The sequence below is a fragment of the Falco cherrug genome, chromosome Z (assembly GCF_023634085.1).
Source record: "Falco cherrug isolate bFalChe1 chromosome Z, bFalChe1.pri, whole genome shotgun sequence".
In the NCBI taxonomy this organism is placed as follows: Eukaryota; Metazoa; Chordata; class Aves; order Falconiformes; family Falconidae; genus Falco; species Falco cherrug.
In genome coordinates, this window is record NC_073720.1 from 54,477,132 (window position 1) to 54,500,751 (window position 23,620).

General features: G+C 44.3%; 3 protein-coding genes across 9 annotated transcripts in view; 1 reads left to right on the forward strand and 2 right to left on the reverse strand.

The window, feature by feature from the left end:
* Positions 1 to 9,886, reverse strand: part of SLC26A1 (solute carrier family 26 member 1) — a 37,292-nt gene extending 27,406 nt beyond the window's left edge. For 2 of the 3 annotated variants that reach the window (XM_055698638.1, XM_055698639.1), the window contains exons 1-2: positions 9,775 to 9,886; positions 9,304 to 9,404 (exon numbers count right to left, since the gene is read on the reverse strand). The gene's annotated coding sequence lies outside the window, so the exon portion shown is untranslated. Of the gene's footprint in view, positions 1 to 9,303; positions 9,405 to 9,774 lie in introns of those variants that run through there. The other variant, XM_027816151.2, reaches the window with a different exon arrangement.
* The window catches only part of IDUA (alpha-L-iduronidase), a 48,222-nt gene extending 34,764 nt beyond the window's left edge, over positions 1 to 13,458 (forward strand). For 3 of the 5 annotated variants that reach the window (XM_055698640.1, XM_055698641.1, XM_055698643.1), the window contains exons 7-14: positions 288 to 467; positions 2,038 to 2,254; positions 2,848 to 3,063; positions 3,672 to 3,793; positions 5,117 to 5,242; positions 5,868 to 5,944; positions 7,573 to 7,673; positions 9,789 to 13,458. In XM_055698640.1, coding sequence (XP_055554615.1) covers positions 288 to 467; positions 2,038 to 2,254; positions 2,848 to 3,063; positions 3,672 to 3,793; positions 5,117 to 5,242; positions 5,868 to 5,944; positions 7,573 to 7,673; positions 9,789 to 9,889 — 1,140 coding nt within the window. In that variant the 3' untranslated portion in view covers positions 9,890 to 13,458. The remainder of the gene's footprint in view (positions 1 to 287; positions 468 to 2,037; positions 2,255 to 2,847; positions 3,064 to 3,671; positions 3,794 to 5,116; positions 5,243 to 5,867; positions 5,945 to 7,572; positions 7,674 to 9,788) is intronic. The other 2 variants (XR_008730185.1, XM_055698642.1) reach the window with 2 other exon arrangements.
* A 2,815-nt stretch (positions 13,459 to 16,273) lies between these two features.
* Positions 16,274 to 23,399, reverse strand: LOC102055396 (purpurin). The gene is made up of 6 exons (XM_027816189.2): positions 23,268 to 23,399; positions 22,250 to 22,367; positions 20,715 to 20,851; positions 19,050 to 19,162; positions 17,734 to 17,946; positions 16,274 to 16,510 (listed from the first exon to the last, which is right to left on the reverse strand). The coding sequence occupies exons 2-6, from the start codon at positions 22,364 to 22,366 to the stop codon at positions 16,500 to 16,502; spliced, it is 591 nt and encodes a 196-aa protein (XP_027671990.1). The 5' UTR covers position 22,367; positions 23,268 to 23,399; the 3' UTR covers positions 16,274 to 16,499.
* Positions 23,400 to 23,620: the final 221 nt, after the last annotated feature.

The following is a 23,620-nucleotide window of genomic DNA, read 5'->3' on the forward strand; positions in this document are numbered from 1 at the left end:
TGGCTACCTATTCTAATGAAACTTTGAAGATGTTCAGTTGCAAGACTTGAACTCAAAGGAAATTTGCCTTTGCCTAATTCCCAGGGGGAAACAACTCCTCTACCTCTTTTCCATTTTATATTCTAGGAGGAACAGCACATGCTGTAGTGGATTAAGTAAAAATACTAATACTGTCTGACCCATGGCTCTTTAGGGACCCCATAAACAAGATTTTAGAATATGTTGATGTTTATGTGTTTACTACTGTTTTCTCACTTCCACTAAGGAGGTATGAAATATTGTTGCAGGGAGGTGGGAGTTCTCTCTACATCTTGCAACAAGAAATAGAAGCAGTTGAACAAATTCAGAAGCTGTTCCCAAATTTTGCTTCTATTGCCATATACAATGATGAAGCAGATCCAATGGTTGGATGGTCCATTCCACAGCTGTGGCGAGCTGATGTGACCTATGCAGCTATGGTTGTAAAGGTAAGTGTTTATTGACAGTCTTGTCACAGTAGGGTCTCCTGATGGGTTAATGCATTTACAAAAGTAGACTGACAGTCAATTTTTAAGCAGCTACTCAGAATAATAGATCCAACAAAAGGACAGCTCACTATTGATACAGCTGGGGTTTCCCTTAGTAGTCTGGTTTCAGTAGCTTTATTTAGTTTGTATTCGTTTTCTTTATCTTCCCTTTCAAAAAAAACCAAACAACTGAGGGCTAGCATTCCATGTGCTGGATAATGTGTCATATATTGTATACAGCCCCCCAATTAGATCCACCTGCTAAGACTATACCCACACATCTTCTCTCCATGTAATACTACTGCTATCATCTCACTACTGCTAGCTGTCACCTGACTTATGTGAGACATTATTTCCCAGCTCCTTCATAAGTTTATCTCATCAAGAGACAGCAGGTACAATTAATAAGTCCATTGAGCTCTCTGCATAAGCCCATTCTTTGGTTTTGGATAATGACTGTACATGTGGTGTTATTGATTACTGTTAGTAATGATGACTGTTGCATCAGAAAAGCAGAAGAAGAGAATGGTCAGCATTCCTGCCCCTGCAAAAATTGTAGCCTGGCACCAGAGCAAGCACAACTGTTTCCCCTGCATAGCAATAGTTCCCACTGCAGGCCTGTTGCTTTGTGAGCCACTACCTTACACAGCATCCAAAGTCCAAGTACTCCTGTGCAAAGTAGTAATTCCCAAACCTGGGAGCATGTATGTCACCCAGAAACAAGATACGTCTTATCAGCTGCTCCTGTGGAGACAGAGGCTCCCAGTTTGTTTAGGCTGCGTACAAGAGCAGTCTTCTTCAAAGCAACAAGTTACTGACTGTATTGCAGTGAGTTTGTGAGAGCAAACAACAGTGTTTATAATGACTTGACAATATGAAGGGATTAAAAAACCCACATCCAATGGAAAATTAGCACCTGGGTGGATGGGATCTGGAGCCCTGTGTTCCTTCAGGGGTACAATTATGAGACCTTTTCAGTTGTCAGCCTTCTGAAGTTCTATTTGATTCTGATACTTTGGCACAGTCTGGTAAACAGAGAGCTTGGGACTGCTGACATTTTGCAGGGAAGCAGCATAGCAACCAGTGAAATGTCAGAACTAATTCTGTGTTAGCACCAAGCGGGTAAAGTGACTCATTGAGTTACAAGAATCCAGGACCAGCTCCCAGACATACGTATAATGGTTGCAAAGTAACTCCAGAATTGAATAAGCGTTTAGACTTAATTCAGATGGTAAATCTGGATTACTAATTTAATATTCAAGACAGAGGAACATGGTTTGTAGTGCAGTAGCCAAGGAAATGTATTCATAATTTATGCAGAGTACTAGTGGATACTTCAGATTTTCCAGTGATTAATGTATCACCTAATGAGTATTTTCTCCAAGAGTTGTGAGGAACAGTTTAGTTCTTCAAACTTTTCTAAATGGTAGAGTGGCAGCTCTTTTCAATATGCTGAAAAAAATTAAAAGAAACAACAACATTGTGTGTTTGTTAGATTTTCTCCACGGTGAAGTTCTCTATGACTTCGCAGGTAATCATCCAGCATCAAAATCTGCTCATTTCCAAAGCCAACAACAGCATCAACTACACACTGCTGAGTAATGACAATGCCTTCTTGAGCTACTACCCCCATCACTTCACACAGCGGACTCTGACAGCCCGTTTTCAGATGAACAATACAAAGCCACCTCATGTCCAGATGGTGCGGAAACCAGTGCTGACTGTCATGGGGTTGCTGGCCCTGCTAGGTATAGTAACCACTGATTAAAGAGCATATCAATAACCTTTTCTGCCTAGAAGCTTCCTGCCTAAGAGAGATTATTCCAGCCATTTCACTACTGACAAAAGCAGGATTTCTCCTACCCTTTGTTTACCAGCTGTGTTAAGAAAATGAAAATTAATTTCCTCTGAGAGATTCATAGCTCAGGAGATGTTCCTGACAGTCTGTTATCCGTTTGATTTATTTTACTGCTTTGTTTAGACCCTGTGCATGCCAACCACTCCTTTTTTGTTCACTGGTACTTCCCTCTTGTGGCATCTCATCAGGCTGCAAATGTCTTTAAAAATTCCTACAGCTGGAAGACCCATAGAGCATGCTAAAGGAAGATCCTAATCACTGTTACATGCTTATTGTCGCTAGCTGAACTGCTAAGCATAAGAACTGCTGTAGTATGTGCATGCTCTGCTGTTGTAAAAGAAGCCTGACTGAATGCTATACATGGTAAAATAAGCTAGAAGATAACTCAACTTATAGATCCCCATGTTTTGACCATTCCTCTATCAGAAGATGATATAGGACTGACTAGCAGTGATGTTTACAGTGTTGTCACATTTTTTAAAGGAGAGAAACAGATTTTTGCAGAAGTGAACAACAGTGAAGGCGAAAACACTGAAAATGGTACAATTGGTGTCTTGGCATCTGTACACACCCCAATTGAGATGCAGCCCTCAGACAGTTGGCAAGCTGCTCTGCTGATGTATTCAAGTGAAGATAACAGAACTTCATCCAACATCAGCACCATCACGGTGAATGCCACCCACTTCCCCAAACTTAAAGGTAGCCAAACATTAAGTAGTCACCTCACATAATTTATCTTTAGGATAGAACATCTGTTGAAACATTTCTGCGGAGTTGCTTTCATTGCATGAGTGAGTTTCATTTGCTGTCTTTCTTCTGGACACTCCCAGATTTTCTGTGATACGATGCTGCTTTTCTAGGAAATGTTTTTTCTGAATGCCTGCACTTTCACCCTGTCTTTAATGGCAGCTCTAAGTGCTACCTTTTTGGGAAGTTACTAACCTCAGTGTCCTTGGCTGTATATTGCCAAGCAACAATTTTCTTACTGGGATGACTCCGAGACAGCCAACATGACCTCATGATTACATAGCTGATGCAGTTGTCAAACAAATGTGTGCAGCATCTGTGCGAAAAATAAGAGGGTTTCAGTTCTGGTTATGAAAGTAAGAGTTTGAAATTTAAACTTGGCAAACATGAATTGTAGAGCCTTGTAAGAGTGCTAGCCTCATGGCTTTCCTGTGGAAGTCAGGCTCTGAAGTGCTGATATCACTTTTGAGCAAGTAGACGTAAACAACTTCTGCTGAATTTATTCTTGTTAATCTTTAAATCCAAGTAGAGTTTACTTACTTTCATTTGTGTTTCTAAAGAGCTGGTGTATGTAACATATTACCTGGATAACAACCAAACCAATCCCTACCTGAAGTGGAAAAACCTGGGAAGCCCTGACTTTCCTTTTCCAGAACAGTTCCAGCAAATAAGGGATGCTGAGGTATGACCATGTGTTTGCCTGAAGTGTGGCATGGCTAAAGTGCTTGTGAATTGGTTAACTACAGCTAGAGAGACAAGAAATAAGCTCAAGTAGTCAAAATTTTCTTATCTCACTGTCATCTTACATACATATAAAAATGCACTTGCAGGCATGCAGAGAAATGTAGCTGATACACAACTGATACCTTTGCATTTATGTTATACAAGAGTCTAAATGTAGATCACCAGCTTCTTTGCTACTGGCCTACCCTTAACTAAGGAGATGGAGTTGCTCCAGAGCAAGTTCCACCTTCTCTCTGAAACTTCAATAAGCTTTGAGACCCTTTCTGTTCTGTCTCACCAAATAAGTCACATGGCCCGGTGTATATTAAAGAAGGGCCATATTGCTGCATTAGAGAGTTGAAATGAACCCCATTCAATAACAGAAAACAAAATACCAAACAGCTCTCTGAGGTGGAAACTACCCAGTGCAAGTTCAGAAGACACATCTCCCAGGGGCTCACAGGTAGGCCTGCAGTTTACCTTCGTCCTTACCAGTTCTGAATGCACCCCAGAGGAGACTGAGGAATAAGTCCTTTGTGAGGACTTCTCTCCTCTCTAATGAGAAAAGCCATGGCCAGATTACTTACTGTATCTGAGAATATGTGAGCACTCTGTCACTTCAGCTCCCTCTCCTGTAGTCTCCTTATGCATTCAGATCCACAGGTTAAAATAAAGGAGACCACCTCTATCACCTTAGGGGCTTACAGACAGTAACTGCCTTCTGAATTTAGTGTGCAGTACTGTGTCTTCTCTTCCCAGTCACCATAACCCACTATTGCTAAGGCCTGTGAGATACTACAGGAGCCATCAGCTCTTCCTTCAACAGGGCAGCAGCAAGGTTTTAGATACTCTTGGCCATCTGGTGAAATCTCATCCTCAGAGACCAGCTGAGGGGGCTGTTGTAGCTAGCAATAGCTTTCACTGCACACTGGGAGTCCACAGCTAAGAGACAAGGGTGTGGTTTGTAAAGATCGCTAGCCTGAAAGAAACCATCCATGGGAAGTTATTAAAAATGACAGGTTGCACCTAAAGGGCATTTGTGATCAGCCCAGTCTGAGAGATGGACAAACCCTCTTGCTTCCTGAAGACCTGGAAAACAGGCAAGACAGAAAAGCCTCTCAGCTTGAAGAACTTTGATGGCTGTAAGCCATTTACCAGCACCAACACTACTGGAAATTTACAGTCCCAAAGTAAACACACAGTCACTTCACAGTGATGTAACAGTTGGTCTTCAGGTGCTGTACTGAAAGACTGTTCATAACGCTTCTCTTTGGCTCAACAGGACCCGGTGGCAACAGGCCCATTCCCATTTCCTGAAGATGGCATCCTGACACTGAAGCAAGACCTTCCCATTCCCTCAGTCTTTCTGATCCACATCTGTGCAAGACCCAGATCTTTTCCTGGTCAAGTATGTGTTGTATTCTACTGTCAGACTCACCAAATTAGTAACTGTGTCCTGCTTTAAGTCTCACTGTGAAGAGCTAGACTAGTATTTGGACCTATTACATGATAAAGGTACCATCTAAGACTTAGTAAATAAACAATTCTTCTCTCCTTTGATGAGAAGGCTCTCCAAGCGTAATTCAAGATAAAGCATTCCACAGCAAGTAATAGGAGCCATTGCTGAGATGAATACAAGTTTATCCTCGATGGGGAAATAACAATGCAGTACTGGAAAGGGCAGTATCTTTTTTAAAATCACACGTACTACCAGGCTTGACAGTAGCCCTCCAGTTAGTAACTGATAGCTGAAAATAAAATGGAATCGTGGCTGCCATAGATTAGACATCCGTATCTGCTCATTTAGTCCTGCCCATGTTCATAGTGGTACCCAGAGCCTCTGAAGGTCCTCTGCAAGGTTGACAGGTTGGAGACATAGGCTACAAAGCTATGGAGCCAGAAATTCTGTTTTTTCCCTTAGTTTCTATGGAAAGAATCAAGGCAAGTAATTAATAAGGAAGGATGCACACAGAAGTCTGTCCTGGCTGCTTCGTTTGTAAAGTTTTCTTACATGGACCTGTGTCTTTGGACAGGTGACCGGTGTTCGTTTGATCCCTCTCACAAAAGGGCAGGTCATTGTGTTGTGGGACGATGGTTGTGTAAATTCAAAGTAAGTAGCATTCAAAATAAAATTGATATAACTGAGTTACCAGCACATTTCTCCCTAAGTTGCCACCAGTCCTACAAAGTGAAACGAGTGCACAAATTAATGACTGCTTGCTCTTTGAGAGATGCTATGGTGCATTTGTCTGACAAAATGAACCGTAGAACCTACATGGAGTAACTTGACAGCAACCCTGACTAATTTGCAGTCCGAGCAAGGGAATCTGCCTGTTGCTCACCAGCATCCAATGGCATTTTTCACAGAATCACAGGGTTGAAAGGGACCTCTGGAGATCTTCTAGTCTAACCCACTGCTAAAGCAGGTTCACTTAGAGCGTGTTGCACAGAGTCATATCCAGGCAGATTTTGAATATCCTCAGAAAAGAAGACTCCACAGCCTGTCTAGGCAGCCTGTTCCAGTGCTCTGTCACCCTCAAGTGAAGAAGTTCTTCCTCATATTCAGATGGAACTTCCTGTGTTGCAGTTTTTGCCCATTGTCCCTTGTCTGATCACTTGGCATCACTGAAAAGAGCCTGGCCCCATCTTCCTGACACTCAGCCTTCAGATATTTGTAGACATTGATAAGATCCCCTCGCAGTTTTCTCTTCTCCAGGCTAAACAGGCCCAGCTGTCTCAGCCTTTCCTCGTAAAGGAGATGCTCCAGTCCCCACTGCAGCCCTCTGGTGGACCCTCTCCAGCAGTTCCCTGTCTCTCTCGAACTGGGGAGCCCAGCACTGGACACAGCACTCCCGATGTGGCCTCACCAGGGCAGAGCAAGGGGGAGGATCACCTCCCTCTGCCTGCTGGCCGCGGTCCTCCTAATGCCCCCCAGGATTCCGCTGGCCTTCTTGGCCACCAGGGCACAGCGCTGGCTCATTGGCAACTTGCTGTCCACCAGCACTCCCAGGTCCTTCCCCGCAGAGCTGCCTTCCAGCAGGTCACCCCCAGCCTGTACTGGTGCGTGGGGTTGTCCCTCCTCAGGTGCAGGACCTTAACCTGCCTTTGTTGAGCTTTATTAGGTTCCTCTCTGCCCAACTCTCTGGCCTGTCCATGTCATCCTGAATGGCATTGCAGCCTTCTGGTGTATTTTTGAGGGACTTGCCTTAAGCACAGCAGACAGGAGCATCTATGTTAAAAGTTACATTAGCAGCAGGTGCCTAGGAGGAATGTTGTACATCCCTATAAGGGATGTGAACTCAAAGAGAAAACCTCCAGTTCCTTGCTCCAGCAAGCTGTACTAGACTGGAAGCCCTCTGTAGGTGAACTGTCAGAGGCATTCCAGTGTATGTCCAGTTTCCTGCAGGAAGCACAGAATTAGTTCCTTTTCAAACCAGTCTCCCTAGACTCTTCAACCTTGATAACCCTGTTTTGAGAGTAAAAGATGCATAACGTTTTGTGATGTTGCAAGTACCTAGCTATAGCAAGTCAGTCTGGGTGTTGTTCTGTGGGCTGTTGGAGCTGTGGTTCTTCGTGGTAATGACAATTCATGCCAGTCCCGCATTTGGTAGGAATGAGTCAACTGAGTATTTCCTGGTTTTGGCCTTCTTTGTTGAAATGGCCCTGACATTAAGATTTGATTGCTTGATGCATTATCGGTTGTATTTAATGAGCTGTCTTTTTTTTTTTTTTTTCTAGATGTATAAAGACATTTGAAGTGGAGTTCTCACCAGATGGAAAAGCGTACCAGCGGATTAATGCCAAAGACACAATATTCACTCTCTGGGTCTACAGTCCAGGTACATGTATTATGTAATCCGTCATGTTAATAGTGCCACTCATGAATGTGTGAAATATCATTTAGTAACTACTGAAGGCACATAGCTTGCTAGTGACATACACTCCATCACAAATAAGAGCACGTCCTTTTAGGACCATGTTCTTGGTGAAAGCCTTATTCTCAAGGACAAACACTAATTGACAAGTAGTCATGGGGACATTGTTAGTTGTATTGTCGTGAGTAAATTCCCTGTCACAGAAACCAAGGTCACCCAGCTGCAGGCCTGGCAAGCTGCCTGAGAGGCCACACAGCACTTTGTCTCTATTCGTAGCTGGTATAGAAGCATGCAAAAATAAGAACAAAAAAAAAATTGCTCCATGTGACCAGACCTTGGTGTTGTGCTCTTGGTGGTAGACTCACAGCAAGGCAAGTCTGAGGTTTGGGCTCAGTCCCACATGTATTGGCCATGCCTTTGCCTAAATTTGTGCAGTGTTTTTGGGGTGGGGCAGTAGGAGCAAACTGCCTTAGTAACACTTGTTCTGTACTGCTGAGCCTTGAGGTATTAGACTGCCTAAGGATACGGCATCAACACAGAAATAAGTGGGAGGTCATGTCCACCTTTCATGGAGTGGTTGGTTGCCTGGCATTTATTATGTTCTGAGCTGCTCCAAGGGAAGGCTGCAATTTTGTTTTCGTCATGGCTACCTGTCCCTGTTTCCGTATGTTTTTTATGGCTTGGCAATCTTAAACTAGTGAGAAGCTCCCTTACAAGAGCAGAAGAGGTGCTCCTGTAGGACAGTTAGTCCTGGCTGTCTGAACACCTAGCCGAGAAACCACTCCTCTCTGCTGTTTCTTAGAGCTTTCTTTTTAGCCCTGATTAGCTGCCTAAGTTTTAGATGTTTCACATTAGAGGGTAGTGAATTTCATCTTTGACAACGGGCAAAGCTTCTCCCAGAGCCTGTGGTCATTTCTCCTCAAGTACAGCCTAGTTGCAACAGAAACATAGCCAGATGAAAAATACTGAAAGAAGGTAGTGATGTTTTCTTTGGGTATTTTTTTGTTGGTCTGGGGGCTTTGTTAACAAAGTGTGGTTTAATCCACAATGTGACTGTCCAGCAAGTGTTACTAATAAGCACTGATCAGAGCTGTGTGAAACACAGACAGACCTTGCCTCAAAGTTACTCTAATAAGAGCAATTCAGAGAGGTTTTTGCCAAGAAAAAATGAGCCCATCTTAGCCTGAGAAAGGCTAAGCATCAGCAGTGGGTGCATGATAATATTCAGAGCTCCTATTGCAATGTAAAGGCTACACAGGTAAGCAAAGACTGTAAATCATGGCTAGGGCAAATCGCTGAAATTAGGATTCATTATCATCTCGTGCTGTACATCTGAAGAACCTACCAGATTTAACTGTTTGTTTCTAAAACAAAAAAAAGACTGCTTGAAAAAATCTCACATCTCAGCAGCCTTTGTTGCTAGGTACTTCCTTTTCATTCACTATTGCTATCATTCTTTAAAAAAATAAAATTAATAGATTACAAAAAAACATTTATATTGCTTGTGAGGTTAAAGACTGCTAATGAAGGCTGTGTCCTTTGAACTGGATCAAGGATGAAAACCAGCAGAGCCACAGAACATTAGTTCACATACCTTTGGAGCAACTGGTGTTGCTTCCTGAGATGAGCAGAGGGCTTTCAGTCAGCCTTTATGCTTCTTGTTCTGCTTCTTTGTTGATTCTGTCCCCACATAACCTGTTCCAAAGGCACAATTCAGGCAGAAAAGTAAGTCAGAAAAAAGGAAATTACTAGTTGTGGGTTGCAGAAGATGTCATATCCTTCTTCCAAAGGGACGGCTGGGACAGCAGTCCTCTAGCTGTACTTGCAGATCCTAATGAGGAGAGGAAAGGTCCTTGGTGCAACAAAGAAAAAAAGCCAGTACTTGGCCCTGAGTAATTTATAATCAGTTTTAGTTAGACAGGCACAGGTACACTTACACAGGGTGCAGAATTGATTTCACCACTTCTCCAGCCCATTCCACAAACCTACATTTTATAGGAGTAGTGCCTGCTCCACATACTGCAAGCACCACAGGCGTCAGCCTTTCACAGTGACCATTTCTAACCTTTTCATTTGCAGGAAGGTCAGTCTCCGGCTTTTACAGAGTGCGTGCCATTGACTACTGGGGGAAGGCAGGCCCGTCTTCCCTTCCTGTGGAGTATGTTGAAGCTTTCAAGTGACCCTGAAGAGTGGTGCCTGGCTTGGTGACTGAGTGGTGTATGCTTCCAGCAAATGATAACTCCCCAGAAAAATAAACTCCTCCCAGGCTGAGGAGGGAGTATGGAAAGGACCTGATGAAGCAGGTTAGGAATGCAAGTTAGAGGCAACTGCCCCTGTTAACTCTTCAGAGCTCAAAAAACAAACAGCCACCACTGGCAACCCAACTGGTACAATTGTAAGAGGCTGCCGTAGGACTGGGATTCAGCTTCATAACTACGAATTGTGGGAATATTATTCCCTATATACACTGAGGTAATGGCCAGGAAACCAAAGATTTATGGAGGTCACAAACTGCAGCAGGAACGGGACCATCAGTTCACGGTACAGGTGAGGATGGCAGTGAAGCACAAGGAGGACCTGTCTGAGAGTGAACTGCCTGCCTCAGGCGCCAGGCTGTCTTGATGTAATAGTTTGATGGAGAAGTGCACAGCAACCAGATGCATCCAGAGCATGAAGTGAAGGATCCCTGCTTCCCTGCTGGTTAGTTACACATGCTCCAGTGGCTTATTTCAGAGCACTTGTCATGTCTTCAGATGTATGAGGTTCTTTACCCTCTCACAGAGGGTTTTGCACCCAGCTCTCTGCATTTGTGGCTGTTGGATGCCAGAGCTATTCTCTTCATGCAGGCAGAGGAAGGGGTAGCAGCTCATCTTCAGAGGGGAAGAAGACACAGGAGGCTCTAGCCTCCAGACTTCCCTGCCTTTTCTGCTTTCTGCTTTTGCCCAAGTCACCTCTTTGCACTGTGGCCGTCAGCTGCTGGTTCTTTGTGGTGGCAGCTCTGACCCTGAAAACCCCTTTCTCTCCATTGCGGTCACCTAGCCTGGCCTTCTACTGCACTTGCAGCTAATGTCTCTCTCAGCACACCTACCCTCTCAGACTGTCAGTGAGCTGAGGCTTGGCTTTAGGTGGCCAGGAGAAAGCTGAAATGCTTGTTAGAGCCTTTTGTGTTTTTCATATTATGAGACCATATTCTTGAATATAACAGGGCTGCTATTGACAGCCAGTTAGGAAGTCAGTGAAGAACAATTTGAGCTTCTGTGCTTTGCAGAGCGTATCACAAGTGTGTGATAGCCCCAGATCATGCTACAGGGCACCTCTGGCAGTCCTTGGAGCTGCCAGAAACTTTTATGTAACAGCAAAGTTCCCTGACATTGCAGGGGTGTTTTTTAATTCTCCTCTTTTCACAACTGACACAGTTTGAACTGTGCCTTTAAAATGCTTGTAGAGGGAGGCATAATGCCAGTGAAAACAACTGGTGTGTTTTCCGTAAGAGAAGCAACTTTGTCGCACAAACAAATCCCCTACTGCTTTCTTTGCTGACATCAGCTATCTCACCAACGTAACAACAAAGACTGCATATTTGATGAAACATTCAGGCCTCAGACAAAAAAACCCAAGCTTGGGCAGTAGGAGAGAGCTGAACTACCTCAGATGGCCTCACTTTTACAGCACAGAAAGAAACATATATGCAAAGTCAGTACATGTGAGACAAGACCTCATATCTCCTTACCTTGTGCTTCCTTATTCATGTGCTTGTGCTGGAAGTTAGCCTTAAAAGATTCATTTTATTGCAGAATTCAGACAAAATAGCTCTTGCGTCACTGAAGTTTGAATAAGGAGCACTTTGTTACCTCCTAATCTGCCAATTCCTTGCCCATAAAGGCTTGTGCAGAACAGAAAATGGCTATTGGAACCTACTTAATAACTTTCTCAGTTTCAGAAAAGTTAGTGAGAAGTTCTACTTGGATGGAGATAGAAAAAATACATTTCAAGTATGTTATAACTGTCCCTAAGTGAAGAACCAGAAACGCAGTTAAATAAAATAGCAGTTAAGACATATTGTTTTGCCAGTATGAAGTGGAACCACATAAAAAATGACTTTTAGAAATGTTCAAATGTAGGTCCTTAAGAGATTTTAGTACATCTGAAGCAAGGGAAGATACAGCACCTAGAGTGGACAGTTTACCCTGTTAGGCTGTCCTATTAGAGTAGCCAAATTTTCCCACACTGGCAATTGAATATAGCAGTCTTTATCAAACCAAGGACCATGCAGTAGTTACAGGTCTGTGAAAAAGACTGAAGCATAGCTGTTATGAAGAGTTTTGATTTTGCCATGCAGTGATGTAACAGAAAATGTATAGGTGTGCAAATCATGAAAAATGGAAGACCAAAAATCACTGCTCCGCTTTATTTAGCCGACAAACTCAAATTATACCTCACATAGTGAGGTCAGTAATGGCATATATGAGGCAAATCTTGCAAAGCTGATGACTCCTTGTGGAGTGTTTGGCTTTTGCAAAGAAGCAGAACAGAGAATGGCAGTTCTCTTACTCATTCACTGTATTGAAGTCTGGCCCTATGGCAAGTGATTTCCTTTAGGGCAAGTTACCACCTTTTAGAAGATTTTAGGGGGAGAGTTCTGATGGCCCAGGGTTTCTGCTTCTCAGCGGTGACAGACATGAGACTTGCAGCTGCCTCTTCAGAGTGGTTTGTAATTCTCATGCTTACTTCTTTTGCCTTATTAAAAAGCAGGGAAGAGCGCTGTGTTCTTTAAAGTTTTAAGGTAAAATTTCATACATTACTATCTTGCTTATTGAAGCAACAAAAAAAGGAGAAATTTTACATGCAAGGGCAGAGCTTAACATGTTGTAGATGCAAGTAAAATTGAGTTTCTTAGGGGCAAGTCCAGCCACTTTGAAAATCTGTCACTAGGTCCCTGTTCTAGGGCTTTTAGATTAAACATCATTCCATATGTGGAAGGCACGGTAATTTTTCAGGTATTTTCCTGGCAGTGGCAAATACTCATGGAAAGCAGAGCTGACCAAAAATGATGCACTGTCTGTTCAGAAACAAGTTTTGAATATTCAGTAAGATATTTTTTTTCTTCTTCTTTACTGCTTTGGTATAAACTTATGCCTTTAAGCAATAAGCAAGTCTCAACAATTGTAGCAGAGATGAATTCGGTATTTCCAGGTTTGAATTTATTTCTAACAAAGTTTAGAAGTTTCGGGCTGCCCTTGTCTTTATTGTAATTTCATGTCTACAGAAAAACGCTATTTAATACTCGAAACTTGAGTTTTATTTAGCCATCTGTCACTGACTCTGTCTAATAGGGCTTCCAAAATTGCATGGTTAACTCTGCCGTCTTCTCCATTACTGGGTAGTCATCAGCTCCCCCTCACAGTCTCATTTTTCAGAAGTACCAGAGGTGCAAAGCACTGAGTGGGAGTAGCAGCTGCTTAGTAGTTCTGTACCATCAGAACCAAAGTAAGACTGCAGAGCACTTGGGTATGTCTCTTGCTGGCCATAAATCCAAATAGGAAAATTTAACTGCAACTGCACAATGAGATTTTTTGCCTGGTCTTTAAGCAAAAGCATCTGAGGCTGTGTAACAGTTTTGCAATTGTTTGTTAAAATGAATGCTAGGGAAGAACCTTTCAAAGGATAGCTTTATATTGTCTAATTGTGTATATACTATATTAATTACTATCTTTTGTGCTACCCAATAAAACCAGGTTTTAATCTTTCACGTGAACCCTCTAAAACCAGGATGTGATCACTGTGTTCTGAAAAATTCTCAAAACTCTCGTGTCAACAACTTAATCTTGGGAAGTAAAGCCTGTTCTCAAGGTATAAAAGATAACTTGATTGGTACAAGTTCCAGTATTACACAAAAGTGAAGCATGAAGGGAGTGTGACCGTAAGCAATTTCAAGGCTGAAGTAGGAGCTTGAGTTGCTGCAGTTACCACAGCCCAGGGAAAAGTGGTCTAACACAACATGGTATTGGACTGAACATGGACAATGTGGACTGGACATATCTCAGGACTTGCAGTGTCCTTGCTGGGAGGAGGTTCACTGGTGTGTGAAGGACAATATCTTTGCAGGGTTCCTCCTGCTGTTGCACAGTTGTAGCCTTTCTGCCAGCACTAAAGGACCTTCTGAGGATAAAACAACAGTCCTTTTCATTTGTAAACAGCTTTTTCTTTTTTCTTGTTAGTGGAAAGTTTGTGCAGGACAGAGATTATGACTTGTGACCTATACACACAGTTAAACCCAGGAATAATAGACTGGTTCTCATCAGCCAGTTCAACTGCAGACCGAAGTGTGTCTGCCTCTAGACATACCCCAGATATTTTATGTTTAACTCAATGGAATAACAGGAGAAGTGTAAATCGGACAGCTGCCTGCCCTACCCTACCTCATCTTTAGCATTTTCTGCAGTCAGTGGAGAGGAGTGGATATCAGCTAACTCCCATCTGTTTATTAATTCACGAGATTTGTATGATGAGGGTCTGCATGTGGTCCTGATGGGACCATGTTCCCACAATTCCTGCAAGTACAAAGCAGATGCCAAGGGCATGTGTAAATCCATGGTATATTCTCCCAGAATCACCGCTATCCTACAAACCTAAAGGCACAACCTTGTGTGGCAGAGGAGGGAATTCACTGCCTAGCTCATCTGGACAGACTATATCAAGCACAATAAGGATGCACTTGGTCCTGCATGTAGATCTTTCTCCCGTCTGCTCTGGTCATACAGTTATTATAATGATAGACATGAAAAATTCCACTTCTCTAGGACGGGTAATACTGGTCTGAATGTCCTGGCCAAAGGCCAGGCTCCTTCAGTTAAGGTCTGGCGTTGTCTGATCACCTGCGATGCAAGTCCCAAGTTCACCAATCTCCACCCCAATACTTCCTTATGGGAGAGGCGGGCAAGTGGTGAACACTCAGTCAATGCACTGACCTTGCACTTAGTCCAGCACAAAAGGCTGATATTTTTTCAGCACTCAGTAGTCTGTATCTGTGTGATTTTTTGTTTGTACTGCCTGCTGCTGCTCTTCAGTTTCTGTCCTTAGCTTTAGATGGTAGTTCACCATCTTGTTCCCCATCAGGGTAACTTTCCCTAGACCACAAGAGCAAGGAACACTTTTTTTTTTTATGCTGGCTGAGATTCTTAGGAGTCCTGCCTGGAAATCCTGGGAAACGCAAGCTTGAGAGACTTCTCTGCATATCTGGGGTAAGGCCTCCGGCCTTGGAGAAGAGTCTTCAGTCACTGATTTTTATGTGCCTTCCAAGAGAGGCAGTAGATAATCGTTGGATGCTGTTGATTGTGTATGCATCTTGCAGAAGCTGTTTTGTAGTGCAGTGCTCTGAAGGTCTTCACTCGATGTCAGCCTTGTGCCACATACCTTTTGAAAGCCTCAGGAGTGGGGGCTGTTCAGCTTGGTCTTCCCTCTGTGCTTGGTAATCATGACTTGTAAAAATGAGTGTTGCTGACAAATTGCAGGGTTCAGCAGGTTGCTGGGGGTGTTCTGGACTGGTAGTTTTGTTCATAGGAAACATTCGAAGTGAACGTGCTTTTACTAAGGGCAGTGGGAGATACATATAAACAATGCTGACTTGGGTACTTTTTCTACATGGAATTATCTAGATACTATTCTTTTGGTTCCCTCTATGTGTGAAATTCTTGGCCATAAAACCTATCAGTTCTGTATTTTTCAGTTCTGTACCTCAGATACTGGAGGCTGGATTACAAAGGCAGTGGGGAGTAGATTACTGCTTATGCCGTTAGAAATGGAAGTAACTGCTCATTTAAAGCAATGTCCTGGTGTTACTGACAGGAACATCTGCTTTATTGCATTTGTGATTCAGGTGCTAGTTAGAAATACTCTGTGCAGACTTTGGAGTATTCCCGTGTACCAGAAATAACCATATTACCAGGCAGCAAGGATCACACTATCAGCCTCATCTCAGGTTGTTGTTCAAAAGGATTTCGTAGCTTCAGAATTTAAATAGAAATGTTCGTGGGAGAGCTACATTGTGTATGCCAGGGCCCTGCAGGCACCCACAGCCCTTCGTTGCTTTGTGCAGCCTCACCTGGGACCGCCACCCCCATACTGCTTGTATGCAGACCCCTTGGGACCCCTCTGTGGTCCACAAACCCTTTTCAGCTCAGCCTGGGCCTCTGCCCCCTGGGAGCCTTGCCGGAGGTAGCTCTGCCTCTGACCCACTCTCCAGTCCTGTCTCTGGCCGAAGACACCACGCAGGCACGCCTGTGCCCTGTCCTGTGCCTTGCTGCCCTCGCTCTCTGGTTGGACTTCCCAGGCAAACCCCAGGCCTGTCCTGTCCCTGTGCACTTGTCTGACAATCAGCACTGTCAAGGGGCCTGTCCCTGTCACCACTGCTGCCCTGCTTCCCCTGCTTGGTGCTGGGGAGGGACAGAGCCCTCCCTGCCTGTGCTGGGGCCACCCCCAGCTGCTGCCTCACCTCCCCTCGGCAAGCAGCCCCACTCTTCCTGCTCCTCAAGAGCACAGCGGGTAACAAAAAACAGTTCCAGAGGTGTGTTTTTAAAAAACATTTATTGACAAATGCCACATTAGGTATCCCCTTGAAAATCCAAATATCAGTACTGTATTGCACACAGTTTACAAAAACACTAACATTTTCATGTGTTTTTCAGGAAAAACACACTAGTCCATACTATGATTTTATTTTTTTTATTAGCTGAGTGGCAACTTCTAGGAGGTCTGGTTTCTGTGCTTAAGGATAGGATCAGAAGTGTACTTTTAGCAGGCCCCTGGAAAGAAAGAAAAGCAAACTTTAGTCCCAGTAAGTAATTTGCAAAGAGCTCTAACAATCTTTCAGTCTTCAGTGAAGCTGTAGCTACAGCCTTCCTAGGGTACTTCTGAATCACAGTACAAGATTAGAGTGGGGGTTGCAAAAGCTGCTGTTTGCATTGCTCTGTGTCTGTTGGCATGGCATTTGCGCAGCCTTTGGTAATCCCAGCTAGCCATCAGTTTGCAGCTAGGTCAGCACCTAGACATGAGCTCACAAACCAGCTGCCCTCCCTCTGATACAGTAAGCAATGTGGAAGGCATGGGGCAGGGGTGCCCATACCAGGCCCATAAACTCGGATGATGCCAGCACCTGGCACCTGCTCTGTAGTGGACTCGTTCACACAATGGTGTGCTGTTCAGAAGGTTTTAGCTGCTAATTCTTGTCCAGAAGTGCAGCAACACGTGTGTTACTGTGGCAATCCCCCAGTCCAGGTCCCCATGCCTGGGCTGGGAAGGGGCCAGTGTCCAGGCAAGGCAGTGGGTAGGTGAAGGGTGTTGGCACTCAGCTGCCAAGAAAGAGGAGTTTCTGCCTCCAGCATATCCCTCAAAAATTATCTGCCTATCTTGTGGACTAGCACAGGAGCTATAGATCATCTGCCATGCCTCCCCAAAAAAAGTTATCTCAAAATAGGCTTTGGACATGTTCTGTCTGCATCTATGTGGCACAACTGCTGACTCCCACTGCCAGCAGACACAGTCAGAACCACTGCTCAGAGCCCCTCGTCTCTGCTACTCAGGCCACCCAGGACACAAATCACGGTGGAGCTAAGAGCGAGGGTGCTTCTTCTTGGAGGCAGCTTATCCTCCCTTCCTGAAGGACAGTACACAGACATAAGGTAAGATGCTGTTACCCAGATGGCCAAGACAAGCATTTCTAAGTGCAGAAACACCAGGTTGTTACACCCGTCCATACCCTATCTATTACAGTAACAGAGCTGATCTTCCTTTCGTAGTGTGCCAGTTTCAGCACAGAGGATTCCTATAAGGGCAAACTTAAGGTCTCCCTTGTATGGGTTTCCCTTTGCAACTATTTTCCTATTAGATAGAATTTTTTTTTAAAGTTGCTAAAAGACTACAACTTAGTTCGCTGTGGTTCTTGTTGTATTTACAGCAAATGTTATCACCTACCCTACAAGCTGCTAGCGCAGCCATATCAGTGAGTTTGCTAATTAGCCCGAAGTACCTGACTGAAGCACTGGCTGGAACTGGCCAGACATGCATATTTCTTCCTGCTTCTGACGGACAATGCGCTGGATGGCTGGGGGGAGGCCACGGGGGTTGCGTGAAAAGATCAGGGAGTAGCCATCGTCACAGGAGCCATCCTCCTTTAGACTGCGGCAGGCATAGGTAATGGCATAGTTATCGTAGTCAGTATCAATCACCCAGTAGTTGTCCCCTGAAACATCAGAACACAATTGTTTGTCACAGCAGGCAAAACAAAGCAGAGGTGGACATAGTCATCCCACAGGTAGACACTTCACTTCAGCACATGGCAGAGATAGCATCCCAAAGTATGTGAAGTCATCTCCCACATCCATCTTATGCCCACACCATGAAGTGAAGAACTGGGACAAGCATGGGGCATCCTGAGGCTGTGTTACTCCCCACGATGCTCAGTACATTTTCACCTTTGGTTTCTTAGGCAAGAAGTATTAGGAGGACTAGGACTTTCCAGGTTTTCAATGACAAAAAATGGCTTGATTTTTCTCGCTCAAGCATGGTGGGTGGAGCATACAGATTAAATTTTGGCTGTACAGATTACATTTCCTATAGAAGAAGCTTCAGTTAAAAAAAAAACATTCCTCCTGTTTTCCAGGCTCACTCAACTAAGTGCATTTTGGTGTGGCTTATCTGCCTGTACTAAATGAATGTACTTCTTTCTTATGCATTAGCAGGCCAAGCACAGCCCGACTCCACAGCTGGAGTCCCACAGCTGTGGGAGACTGGCACGAAGTATGGGATGTGAAGGCTGCGTAAGTGAGGTTCAGCATGAGCAGTTTCTACAAGGGGGACTTCAGTTAAGAGCTCCATTTTGTTGAGTCCAGCTATGTCTGTCTGAGGAGAACTGCGTCTTGCTGCTGGAATGCAGATGTGGGTCTGGGTCCACATGTCACCTCCCATTAGTTATGAGGAGTACAAGGATGACTGGCCCTCAGCACCTCTGTAATGCCCACTGCAGGGCCCAGGAAATACTGCCTCCCTAGGTGCAGCGCCCCACTTGGCTGTATAAAATCTGTGTAGCCCATTGTCTCTAAGCTGCATATGCCCTGTTAACATATATGGTGTGTAGGTGGGGTGTCTAGGGAGTCTCTGTACCCTGCCCCTTCTGTGGAGATAAAAAGCATTTCTTGGTTAAAGCGTCCTCTCAAAAAAGGATGCTTTGTCTCCACTTGAAGCAATCTAAACTCAACTGTTTTTCCTGCTCGTACACTGAAACACACAAATCTGGGCAGCTCTGAGCTATTGACCAGCACTGGGGGGCTGGAGCAGTTCACTTACCACCGCTGGAGAGGTAGCTGGCCAGGCCCTGGTAGGTCATGTACATTTTTGCTGGAGTGGTTGGGTCAGGTACTGTATACTGAGCAGCCATGTCAGCACAGATCACCCAGAACCTGCAATGAGATCCATGAGACTGAAGGTAAAACCTTGTGCCCTCTGAGCTTTGAATGGGTGTCCCTCACTCAGGGCTCAGGCAAGAACCAGGCTACAGTTCAGCTGAGCATTGGGTATGGCCTTTCTTAATGCAAAGTCGCTGTTTGTTGTTAAGTAAGCAAATCTGTGACACCCTCCCCACCACTGGCAGTGCACTGCTGGTGTCTGGTCCGTCTGGTCTCTGCCCTGCTGTACAACTACGCCGCTGCAGCTGGGGCAGTGCCCTGACCCTCCTTCAGCTCAGCAGGCTTTTTACCACCCATTTCTGTACAAGCAGATAGCTACCAAGCAAAATGATGGACATTGTTTCTTGGCTCCCTGCTAGCAGTTTGCAGAGTGAGCTGACCTGCATTTGGGCTCTTTTGCTGTGTCCCCAGGCAGAGGCAGGGACTTGGCTCTCCTCTCTCTAACCCTTCCTAGCTCTGTTGCCACAGGGATGTCTGTTACAAGCACAAAAATAATTACAGACACTTTGCTGTCCAAGCTAGTTAAAGGACTTTATACAGGCTGTGGGAACCCAGTAGGTGCCCAGACAGCCTGTCTTCATTGTCCATTTCTTCTAATGTCCTTCTCTGGTTGGCATCTGTTTGCTTTGAATACCACCTGCGTCTTAGCACACTTTGTCAAGCATTACTTGGATTTGTGAAACAATGGAAGGTCCTTCACTCCCTTCATTGCACAGGCTGCACTTCCCCTTTACTCTGCTGTTGTAGAAATAAATTCCCAGCAGCCTTGAGACCCCAGTTGGTTTCCGGAGGGTCTTTTCAGGAATCTTCCCACCCACATTGCATAGTGTGCCTGCAAAGCTTCATTTGCCCCATTCCAAAATATCCTGGAGTGCTCTGCTCTAAGACTTACAAGGTTCATAGTCACCTGCTCTACTCTACTGTTCATGCAGTTAGACAGTTTTTGGTAGTTAATGCACAGCAGGACTAGGGCTGGTCTGTGGAAGCCCCAGGTTTTCTTTTCTACACCCAGAAAGCTGTTTGGTCCCCTTAAGTGCTGTAATTCCTTATAGTAACCGTGACCAACTGGCAAAACTCTTAAGCATCCTTCCATCTGTCTGTTCAGGCATTGCAATGGCATCGAAGAGTTAACTACGTTTTCCTCAGAAGTCTGTCCAACAATGTGTGGAAAGATCTGTGAAAGTAATGCTCACTTACACTCCTTCCCCTGAACCACTCAGTGAAATAAGATTGCTCCTGCCCTCACAGCCCCACAGACTTTGCTAGCTCCTCTCACCTGGTTGCAGTTCATTTACCTGATCACTCCATAATTCAAGATTTGACTTTATAATTTACTTTATGCAGTAGTTTTGTGATGGACCCATACCAGAGACAGGCTGAGAAGTAATCCAGGACTCAGAAGTGTCTAACCTCTGGCTTTGAATGTGTTACCTTGATTGAGCTTCCCTTTCTGGTGGAGACAACAGGTTGTGTTGTGTGCTCAGGATAGATCACCTATTGTAGTACCTCATGGCAGCAGCTAGAGCTTAAAGTCAGGAGAGCTCACCCAAAAAGCTTCACTCGGCCTTTGGAAGATGCTGTCATTGTGCCATCTTCCTCCACAGTGTATTCAGCAGAGATGTTGTCCTGAAGGAAAAGGCCTTCTGGATCCTTCTTGGCCAGGGCATACCATTTCCCTGCATACTGACATGAAATACTGTTAGTATCTGGATTAATCACCATGGCAAGATTAGCACAAAAGCATTTCTGTAAACATGATGCCCTTCTGGCTACCCATTTCCTGGCCTATGGAGACAGTCTTCGTTCAGGTGGGTGTGTAGCACACACCTCTGCACTGCTGAGTGCTTGTACTCATTGTCATGTGGAATGTTCCTGTCACAGTGACCCCACACCAGAAGCTTCTCCCATCCTGAGATGCCTGCTGGGAGTCAGATAGTTCTTCCCTGTTTCAGTCCTCTGCTTTTCTGTGGAAGCTGCCGTCAGTGATACTGAACTGCAGCCACAAAGACCTTAGCAAGCTGCTGGAGACATTTTGTGGCTGCCGGGGGCCACAATCTCCAATGGTGACAAGGGTCTACCCAGGGAAACAGAAGGCGATGGCTCTGTGAACTACGAAGAGGAAAGAGCGTGCTGGGGAAGCTAGCAGCAGGAGGAGGTGAAATGAGGTTAGGGGAAGGAAAATGTCTAGGAAAAAATGAGTCCCTGAAAATGTACAAGCAGTATCTAGTAAAATGAAAACAAGACCTAAACAGGTGACTGACAGACAGGAAGGCCCTCAAAAAATAATATTAGTAGTAGAAGTATTGAGGAAAGCAGAACCTAGCTGTGTTAAATTTGATTCTTCATTGAAGCTAATGAGATCTGTTTGGCAAGCTATACGGTGAAGTCTAAAACAGAGTCCATAATTCTCAAATACAGGAGCCTGAGAAAATCTTTGCCTTTATAAAACTGGGATATTCCCAAAGATCTCTCCAGACATGGGTTTGTTTCCAGCAAAGCCAATTTTGTATAGAGGAAGTGCTGGTGCCAGCCCAGCTGCAGCTGGAGGGGATGTTTGCTGAGGGATGGTGGCAATCTGGCACACCTGTCTGGACCTTTTCATCACCGAGATAGCCCTGATTTCCTTCTCAGAGGCAGGCAGATTAAATGCTGTGTCTAAGCAAGAGTGAGTCTGTGTTCAGGATACCCAGCTAGGTGAATTTTCACTTGGCTATGACTCCCAAGAATGGCTGGTGGTGGATGCAAGTCCCCTAGGGCATGTGTTTGGGCTTTCTGATGGGGATCTAAATTGTTTCATTCTTGGGACCACTCAAAGCTGAAGTCTGTACTGAGCTTTGAGCTAGCAGAAGGTGACATCCTACAGAATCACATCCATGACTTTCAAGGCCTGTTTTACCATAATGCTCAGAAGGTTAATCACTAGTGAGAAAAGCAAACTCCAGGAACAGTGTCTGAGAGACAGAATACAAAAGGACTTAACCTCTTACTGACGAACCTCTTTAGTTAACACAACCCATAACCTGGAAAGACAGTTTATATGTGAAGCTTCTTCACATATACTGCTGAAGTAGCCATAATTACCCTTTTTGGATCAAAATTGTCTTTCACAGAGAAAGACTCCACTGCACAGGTCTGAGCTAGGCTGTATTCAACAGTGGAGAAGATCGAGGCCAGGAAAACATAGTGTGTGTATTTCATTCTGCAAGAAAAAAGCAAACATGGAGTTTTATTTAATGCAGTAGACATGGGTAGCCTGCATTGCGTGCCTACAGATACATTCCCCTCATTTTAAGACTAGTTTCATGCTGAGTAGATTATAAATCCTCCACTGAAAAACCACTGGGTCATTGTGGTTCCCAAACCCAGCCAAAACTGAGCACTGATGGGCATTACTTTGCAATAGTATTTTGCTTGCCAGTAGGAGTATTTTGGCTCATTATATTTTTACATTATAAATCAAGCCTGACTGTATAAGGTTCGTAAGAACTGATAAAATTTTGATTTTTTTTTAAATTTTTGTTTTCACAAGAAGAATAATATTCTGATGAACTCTGGTAAAGCACTGTAGGTTGTAAGGATATTGTTCCCAATTATTTCATGGTGAGTGTCCACTTTGCTTTCAAGCCAGCAAAACTGTGTTCTTTAAGACCAGTTCTCATGACCAAAACAGGCTCTTCCTAGCTGCCTACTTTAATAGGAAAGTATGTCTTGATATTGTCTGCCCTCAGACCATTCTCTCGACAAACACGATAAATAATATTCAGTTCCTAGAGGCTTGATCTGCCATGGCAGCACAGCCACCAGATGGCCATGGCTTTATTTGTCCCCTTGGGTATCCCAGCATATTTGTTTCTCCCACTTCAGGAAGAAAGCACCTGCATTGACCATTCTTGCAGAGCATTTGACTCTGAATACCTGTTCTGATGCCAAGAAAAAACACAGTTACCTGAAATTTGCCTACAGCATCCAAGCTGAACTACTAACCCAGAAGTTCTAAACACCCAAGTAGCTATTCTATTCCTAGCTGCTGCAGTGCAAGCTGCACTTCCCTGCTGTAAGAGATGCTAATCTGGTCTGCCTCTGCTGAAGAGAGACCTACCTGTTGGGTTAGAGATGCTGGAGATTCCTGAGACTTCTTTGCTTCAGTCTTCGGGCTGCAGTCAGCAGAAGAGTCTTGTGTCAGTTGCCCTCCAGCTGCCTTTAAATAATGGATCTGCAAAGTCACTAATTGGTTATTTTTGCTCGTGTGCCTGAATAAAACACTTAATCTTGGATAATCCATTATGTAAAAACCAACTGTAATCCTCACACTGGTGGGTCTAACTGCTATACTAATACAAACACAGCTTTTACATCATGGAAAAAGCTGCCCAGAAAGCTAATAAGTCTACTGATGTGATTGTATCACACCTTTGTCTCACTGAAGTCTTTCTGCTTCTAACACGTGTTAGG

Bases quoted from the DNA above. Each gene is read 5' to 3' on its own strand.
- LOC102055396 (XM_027816189.2), bottom strand. From the start codon at position 22,366: ATGAAATACACACACTATGTTTTCCTGGCCTCGATCTTCTCCACTGTT. The intron at 19,163-20,714 runs GTGAGCTCTCCT...ATCTCATTGCAG, and splicing joins GGCCGAGTGAAGCTTTTTGG to GTTCTGGGTGATCTGTGCTG. The intron at 17,947-19,049 runs GTAAGTGAACTG...CTGATGTTTCAG, and splicing joins CAGCTACCTCTCCAGCGGTG to GGGACAACTACTGGGTGATT.